Raw genomic sequence first — 8,814 nt, 5'->3', positions numbered from 1 at the left:
AGGTCATCAAACAATTCCTCAGTCTAATTATGTGTAATACTGGGATCTTGGAAGTGTTGGAAGGATGTTGGAAATTAATCAATTTAGAGCAAACTGAAGGTAGACAAATAAAATAACCATTATTTAAAGACCAGCAGCTTTTAATTTTCAGAAATTAATTATTAGTGTTTTTATTTGCTTTCTTGCTCAGATGAGAAGGTTTTCGTATCAGAGAATGTGATGCTACTCTAGCAGCTCAGGGTTGAGATTCACAACAGAAACACATCTCACAATCTGACAGCACTGGCAGCGACAACAAATCTTTGTGATGCATGTTCAGGTGGAGCAGCCGATCACAATGATTGTGTCGTCAGGCAACTGACCTTCAACAGTAGGGTGCCAAATGGTGCCTAATCTGCTATTAACTCTGATGAAGAAAAGCAAGGTTAAAGGAACAAAAACATTGTGCAAGGGTCATTTGTAGCAAAGTTACCAAAGGTAGTGCAGCATTCATGCACTTATTTACATTATTTAGTACAGAAAAATCATAAAAACTAATAATACATATCAAACATCTGGACATTCATAGTAGTTATTGTAATCAGCTAATTGTTAATGTTGCATGCACATCAACGCTGTCTAGTTCAAACTAAACTAACAATATTATCAATCAAAATATAGCATGTCCACATTTCTGATGGGTCTTATTGTTATTTTTCACATCCTGTATCCTCTGTTTACAATTGCTAAAAGGTTTAACCCTCGTGTTGTTCCTGGGTCGGATTCACCCAGAGTGTGTGTGTGTGTGTGTGCGTGCGTGCGTGCGTGCGTGCGAGTGCATGTGGCAAGCACACCCTCTGCCCAGTGGTCGTAGCTATTACCTTTAAATTCCTGAACCTTGATTTCAGAGTGCAGATACAAACTGAGAGTGTTTTGACTTGGAGCCTGAACACTGAACTTACACAACAACCACAACAACAAAGAGTGAGGCGGACACGCCCACCAACTCCCTGCCACAACTCCACACACTGGACCAACAGTAGCTTTCCATCCCCAGACCTCTCTGCCAGTACTCATGAAGAAATGTGGGTTTGTTTTAACAGCAGCTTCTCTACTCTACTCAAACATGTGTCCATCACAACAACACGCACACTTCCTGATCTCTGATCTGTTTTTTTATTTTTATTTTAAGAAAAGTACAGCATAAAACACAACTCGTCGAGATTTACTTTCTGTTTCTCGTTGTTGTGCTTCCTTGAATTTAAGAGTTTGAGCCCAGGACCTCCTGCTGCGTTCTTCACGTGTGAAAGACGATCGCCAGAGAAAGTCGGTTTATTCGGTTTATTGGCAGGTGACAACCAACGTCAAGGTGCATTACCGCCCTCTACTGTGTGTTTCAATATCCTACTTCCTCTTCTTCCCCATTCGGTAGCGTATCTCTTATTACCCTTGATATTTGATAGCTTCTCCTTCGTTCAGTTGAGTGGCGGGTGACAACCTCCTGTGTTGGAGTGTATATCAGAGTTATCTAGCTCATATTAAATCAGTTTGTCCAATCCTGTCTCCCTCAGCTAATGGAACATACTCCCTATTCCAAAGGTAACTACTATTTCCAAGCTTAGTTCTTCCTCTCTGCTTTGCACTTTTCCTCTTGAGCTTTTCTCGTTCTCGAACACACTTATTAAAGTGAAGCATTACATGCTCCACTGACTCTTCTATAAAATATTTTGTGCGGGGGGGTTCAACACACAGTGGAAGGCAGTAATGCACCTTGACGTTGGTTGCTACCCGCCAATAAACCAAACAGAGAAGAAGAAGAGGCTCGGACATCCTCCGCAATTCATGACTGAAAACGCCCTTAAAATAACAATGTCTTTGAACAAGAGGCCGGGGTTTCTATTAGAGTCACAATCTTTTTGTGGCTTTGATCTTCAACATTATTTGAGATCTTTAAAATTGTCTTTGGTTCTTTATCATGTCTTTGATGTGTCTATATGACTTATGGAAGAAGATACCCTTCATGTTCCATATCAAGGGCGTTTTGTACTACCTTGGTCAGCAGCGCTAAGTGGAAAGAAACGGATCAAATAGACCTAAACCCAGATATGGAGGAGACTGCAATACAGACATTCACCATGGATACATCTAATGCATTGGAGCTTCCCAGCATGACAGTTGAAACTATTCGCATGCAGATTGAGGATCTTTATAGCAAGTTGACTGCGGAGCAGTGGGAACTGTTAAAATCAGAAACACCAGACAACGTCACAAGGTTTCTGTTGGCAGAACTTCTTCTGAACATGACTTTGTCTGTGTCCTCAGACCTGATCACAGCACATGGACACAACGACTTTCCCTTTACTGCGGAGAGTATCCAGTCCAGTCTGGGAGACGCTCTCCGTCAGAGTTTAGCACCGGGCAGCTTAAAAAAGTCTGTGAGTTTGGATCAACTCACTGAGTTGGTTGCAGAGGAGATGACAGAGAGGGTCAATTCCTGCCGGTCTGAGCGCTCCACCAGCGGATGCTCCACCAGCGGATGCTCCACCAGACTGCCACAGTGTCACCAGACCACAGCCAACAAACTTCAGAAAATGGTCAATTGTGTTTGCAAAGTGTTGAAGAAATCTGCCGGCGACATCGAGGGCTCGTTCAAGCCGAAACTACGCAGTCAAAAGACATTTGAGCTGATAAACGAGTTCCCTAGGGGGAAACCAACCTCTTCACGCACTGACTCTTCATCACGCAGTTCTAGCTCTGACAGACGAACATCCTCAGAATCATCAGTCCGCAGCAGTGACTATAGGACAAGTGAGGCCGTCCAGGAAATCATCGGGAAGGAGGTGAGCGACATCATCGAGCCCCTTGTGGATGAAATGTCAGAATCTGACCTGAGTGGGCTGATATCTGAATCTTCTCTGGAGTTTAAAGCTGCTGCAGATGAAATCTATCAGATAATTAGTGAAGAGGAGAGCGTCAGATCATCTGATTCGAGTAGAGGCTCCAAATCCTCAAAGAGCCACAAGAAGTTTTGGAAAGGAGTGGGGAAGAGGATCAAGAAGCTTTTTGCAAAGTTTTTGGCGACAGCATCGATGCTCAAGATGGGGAGACAAGTCAGGAAGAAGTTCAGTAAGGAGACCCAAGTCCCGAGCAGTGAGTCAGTCAAGTCTCTGATGGATAGTGTGGAGTCTCTGCTTCTGACAGAGACCAAGGACAGAGTTTCACCTGCAAACGCCCCCGTCCTTACCGATGTCCTCTATACGTACATCGCAACTGACATTTTAGTGGCGAGTCCAGCTGAAGTGACGAAAGTGTCTGTTCCTAAGTCCCACAGAAAGATGTACGCGGACATAAAGGAGAGAGTGATCAATTTCCTGCCATTGATGAACTGGTGGTACTCAAAAGAGGCCGGTGACTACACCAAGAGGGTGACCTCCGCTTTAATGGAGATTGAGCCCATCGTAGGATCTCCGGTCTCAGAGATCAACAGTGCAACGGAACGGGCAGAGCCCCGCAAAAAGATGTATGTCAATCTCGTCATTGACCAGTTCATCACTCGAGTGTATGCAAAATCCAAAGTGAACTTGTGTGACGAATCAATACACCTCACTCAATACCTGTTTGAAAAAACATGGCCCGAAGTCCAAGACATTGACTTAGACATGTCCCCAGATATAATCAATGTCCTCCACAAGTCCGTGTTCAAGGACCTGTGTAAGATGTGGGACTGTCCAGAAACACTGCTGCTTTCCATTTATCGAAAAGAACCAGAGGTCGAGAAAAGAATCGCCGCCTCTATGGAAAGCCACATGTCCAAAAAACCCGGCAGAATGTCCAGATTCTTCTCCTCTTTGAGCAGATTCTTTAAACGGTAGAAATGCTATTGCTTTAAATGAGGACGTGCATATACGTGTCTTCTACTGAAGGGGTGTGGATTCACTCTGGGAGCTCCAGTTTACCACATCCAAACAAAAAAAAGTCTGCATAAAATGTTTTCTGTAACCATTTTCTGTCACAACTGTTAAAAAATAATAAAAAATAAGAGATGAGTCGCAGAGGTTGTTCCTCTTGGTGTGGAAAGCAGCTAGTGTGTGAGGAGGACCATGCAGGAAAGAGGGGGGGAGAAGGGGAGCACGGGGGGGGGGGGGGGGGGGTCTGCTTCATTAGAACCGAGCTTTGGTCCCATGAGCTCTTTTCACATCTCATAGCATGAAGTCGTGTGTGTGTGTGTGTGTGTGTGTGCATGTGGCAAGCACACCCTCTGCCCAGTGGTCTTAGCTATTACCTTTAAATTCCTGAACCTTGATTTCAGAGTGCAGATACAAACTGAGAGTGTTTTGACGTCGGAGCTTGAACACTGAACTTACACAACAACCACAACAACAAAGAGTGAGGTGGACACGCCCACCAACTCCCTGCAACAACTCCACACACTGGACCAACAGTAGCTTTCCATCCACAGACCTCTCTGCCAGTACTCATGAAGAAATGTGGGTTTGTTTTAACAGCAGCTTCTCTACTGTACTCAAACATGTGTCCATCACAACAACACACACACTTCCTGATCTCTGATCTGTTTTTTTTATTTTTATTTGAACCCTTGTGTTGTTCCTGGGTCGAATTGACCCAGAGTGTGTGTGTGTATGTGTGCGTACGTGAGTGCGTGCGTGTGATCATACGCAAGCCCTGGCCGGTCAGGGTTAGGGTTAGGGTGACCCAAGGATTGTCATTATCCAATTCTCCTGGGGTAATTGAGACCAATGGATTGTCATTCTCGATTGTCATGGGAGGGGTCATTTAGACCCACAGAGAAGCCGCTGTGCCATTCTCCGTGTGTCACCCTCCCTGACCATGTCACGATGTCACGTCAGGAGCGTTTCACCAGAGAACAGGTTCTCCAACAGCTATTCTCCCAGCAACCATCCTCTGAACCCGAAGAGGACGCGAAAGAGCCAGACCGAGAAGCGGACGGACAAGGAGATGGAGAAGCAGACTGAGAAGCAGACGGAAAAGCAGACCGAGAAGACGGCGACGACGACGAAGACTACGACCCAGTCGGTGATGCTTCTGCAGATTCGTCATCCTTGGAAGAAGAAGAAGAAGGACAAGACCACGGCACCACCACCACCGGACTCGTGGAAAGAGAGACCTTCCCGTCAAGAAACGGGGAAATAACATGGTCTGCTCCTCCTCCTCTTCCTCCTCCTCTGCAAAGCGGGGTCCCCCCGGGCCCCACAATGCACGCGACGTCCCGACGTTCCGCCTGTTCATCACGCCGACGGTAGAGAACATCATCCTGGAGATGACGAATCGGGAGGGTCGTCGAAAATACGAATGGAAAGGGATGGACGAGACCGACCTGCGCGCCTACGTAGGGCTGCTGATCTTAGCGGGCGTGTACAGGTCCTGGGGCGAGGCCGCCGCCAGCCTGTGGGATGCCGAGAGCGGCCGGGCGATATTTCGTGCCACGATGCCCCTAAAACTCTTCCACACGTACTCCAGACTGCTGCGCTTTGACGACCGCGAGACGAGATGCACGAGATGAGCCACGGACAAATTGGCGGCCGTGCGAGAGGTCTGGGACGCGTGGGTGGTGCGGCTGCCGCGCCTCTACAACCCGGGGCCCGAAGTGACCGTGGACGAGCAACTGGTTCCGTTCAGAGGTTAGTCTTTTTTTCAGTTTTTTTTAATATTATTATTATGTCATGTTATTATGTTATGTAGATAGCGGCTGCTAGTCCTCGTCCTCATCTCATCTCCTCTCCTCTCATCTCTTCTCCTCCTCTTCTTCTCCCTAGGCCGGTGTCCTTTCCGACAGTACATGCCCATCAAGCCGGCGAAATATGGGATCAAGTCGTGGGTGGCGTGCGATGCAAAATCCAGCTACGCTTGGAAGATGCAAGTGTACACCGGAAAGCCGAGCGGCGGACGCCCAGAATGGAACCAGGGGTTGCGGGTAGTGCTCGATGTAATGGAGGGACTGCACGGCCGCAAAGTCACGTGCGACAATTACTTCACCTCCTACGAACTCGCGCAGCTCCTGGAGAGGAAGATCACCGTGGTCGGCACGGTTCGGAAGAACAAGCCCGAGCTCCCGACCGGGCTGCTCGCGTGGTGCTCCTGAGCACGCGGCACGCCGAGGCCGGGAAACCGGTCATCGTCCTGGACTACAACCGCAACAAAGGTGGCGTGGACAACCTAGACAAGGTGATCAGAACGTACAGCTGCAGGAGGATGACCGCGCGCTGGCCCCTGGTCGTCTTTCACAACATTCTCGACGTCTCTTCCTACAACGCCTTCGTGACATGGCGAGAGATCAACCCGACTGGACCCGAGCGTCCGGCCTCCTCCATAGCCCTAGCAGCAGCCCCGCTCGGGGCGAGTAAGAGGAAGAGGTGTCAGATATGCCCCAGGAAAAAGGACTGTAAAACTCACACCGTGTGCCGCGGGTGTAACAAATACATCTGCAAGGGCTGCTCACTTGTCTATTGCCCTACGTGTCCGTCCTAATATGGGGTGGGATATGTGAGGGGGCCAACAGCCAGGGGAAGCAGGGACAACAGCCGGAGGAAGCAGGGACAACACAAGGGTTAAAGTCAACTGAAAAGCAAACTGTTAAAATTTTGACATCCTTAATTTTACCGCTCGACGTTAAGCAGCGATCCTGATAGGAAAAAACGCCATATAGATTGGCCTGAAGCTGTGTTTCTGCATACAGAAATGGTGTGTGACTGTATGGCTGTGTGTGAATGGGTGAATGTAACTTTCAGTTTACAGCACTCTCAGTGGTCATTAGGGCTAGGAAAGTGCTATATGACTTGAAATATGAAGACTTTAATATTTAATAATGGCCAAGTTCAATTTAAAGTCATGATATATTTTCACCAAACACAATTAAAATGATTTTAGTACAAAATCCCTCTATTAAAGACCCCGTTCCTTTTAATGCCACTTTCTCACCAGTTCTTTAGTCCCCACATTTAGCTGCTCTTTCATCACCGCACAATGGATTATTTTCAGTCTAAAGCTCAGATCTTGATAAGGCATCAAACGTTTGTCCAGAGACATTTCAAACAATCTCGCAAGAGACAAATTATTATTATCAGCTCGCCTGCAATTAATTAGGATGTCATTTGTAGCAAAATGAACTCAAAGAGAAATAAGTGACGGGTTATAAAACGAGCTAATTGTCTCAGATAATACTCAGCTTGATGCGTGTACATTTCTTTCTGTTCTTGCAGCCTTTTATGTCGTTCCCGACAATATTTACCTTTTACGTGCAAGTCTGTGAGAGTGTTCTGAAGCGAAATACACCAAACCCCATCTGCTTTGTATTGTAAGCTCAAGCATTAGGATGTTCCCCGTGTTAATATGTGAACCTGAAGTGTCCCAATCTCCCTCTACATTCCACTTGGTTGACCCTTGACTGCCTTAAATTACCTGAGTGTTATCATAATCTTGTCCTGTTAACCAAGGGAATATCCCTCTATCATGTGCACCACCACCTCTCATCCATGACCTCCTTACTATTGGTTGTTCATACTATCGGTATGCTATGAATTGAAGCTTATTCAGGATCGAGAAGAACCTAACCTCTTACTGAGAAGCACACCCTACCCCTCACACCAAAAGAGCCTAGCACATGTTGTAATGTTTGGGTAGATCTCTAACTTTTAACTTTAAGTGTAATAGCTCAATTATTACACAACTATCGAATGAAATGTCAGTAACTTAGTGTAAATGTTCCCTCCAGCATGACCTGTTATTTTTAAAATCTAATTTCTTCACCGCTGCACCAAATACATGCACAACTAATGAGTAAGAGCCAATAAGCAAATGTTAGCCTGCTAACTTGCTAAACTACAGTGGTGCTCATGTTACTGTGTTAGCGTTTGTATATTGTTCCACCTTCTGGTTTTCTTGATGCATCAGGTCTACATTAAAACCTTTTGCATAAGACATCAGCTGCTGCCTGAGTTCTCCTTTCACCAGCTTCCATGACAAGTCTAGCACAGCCGCTAGCATGTCCACACAGGAGCTTCTCAGTATCATGAATAAACATGATTTCTATAGCAGGCAAATGTATTACCTCATCCAGGGAGGTTATATTTTCACCTCCGTCTTTTTTTATTTTTTTTATTTGTTCGTTCAAAAGCAAGATTACGGAAAAACTACGGACAGATTGACACAAAACTTGGTGGAAGGATGCTGTATCTGTAAAGAATTATAATAAATAAAATGTTGGTGTGGTTCCAGATCAGGGAACGGATGAACATTGTAAGATAGGGCATTTTGAGTAGATCCAAATAGGAACTAGAGAATTTAAATGTGTTTTTATAAAGGGACTGTTGGAACTTGGCAGAGATAAGACCTCTACTGAGTTTTTTGTTGTGTTTTAATGAGGAGAAAGACTTTTTTCTAAGTATTAGTCATATTCTTCCTCTCACACAGCGTCCTTGTACACCAAAAATCTTCCTCCAATTTGGGATGATATTCTAGCCCTGTACCACGCCCTAATGATTATTGATGCATATTATCATTGAATGAAATGTGCTTAGTGTGCTTGAAATTGAATTGGGAGGCGTACATTTGCTTTGACGCCACAGGGCAAATACCAAGAGTCATTAGATGTGCTTCTTAGATAAAACGTAAACTCTCCTCCACTACTGATTCAGCTCCCTCTGGCTGATTGAGAGCCTTATTAGGAAAATATTGTCTGACTTTTTCCTTTGCTCTGCTGTACAATTATCTCCATGAATGTAAGAAACAAAACGCACAACAATCAACATCGAGAATATTGCTTCAGGTCAGTGAATTCAGTTTGAAGAAGGTGCCTGA

At 45.6% G+C, this 8,814-nt stretch overlaps 1 protein-coding gene across 1 annotated transcript; it reads left to right on the top strand.

Annotated features, from left to right (window-relative positions):
* Positions 1-4,956: 4,956 nt before the first annotated feature.
* On the top strand, positions 4,957-6,213 carry LOC117759350 (piggyBac transposable element-derived protein 4-like; the record flags this gene model as incomplete). Its single annotated transcript, XM_034581418.1, has 4 exons — positions 4,957-5,034; positions 5,552-5,639; positions 5,775-6,027; positions 6,081-6,213. Coding segments are annotated over exons 1-4 (552 nt in total), but the record flags the coding sequence as incomplete, so codon positions are not given.
* Positions 6,214-8,814: the final 2,601 nt, after the last annotated feature.

This window comes from Hippoglossus hippoglossus, chromosome 3 (assembly GCF_009819705.1).
Source record: "Hippoglossus hippoglossus isolate fHipHip1 chromosome 3, fHipHip1.pri, whole genome shotgun sequence".
Classification (NCBI taxonomy): domain Eukaryota; kingdom Metazoa; phylum Chordata; class Actinopteri; order Pleuronectiformes; family Pleuronectidae; genus Hippoglossus; species Hippoglossus hippoglossus.
Note: the sequence above shows the minus strand (reverse complement) of the source record. Positions and strands in the feature narration are given on the sequence as shown.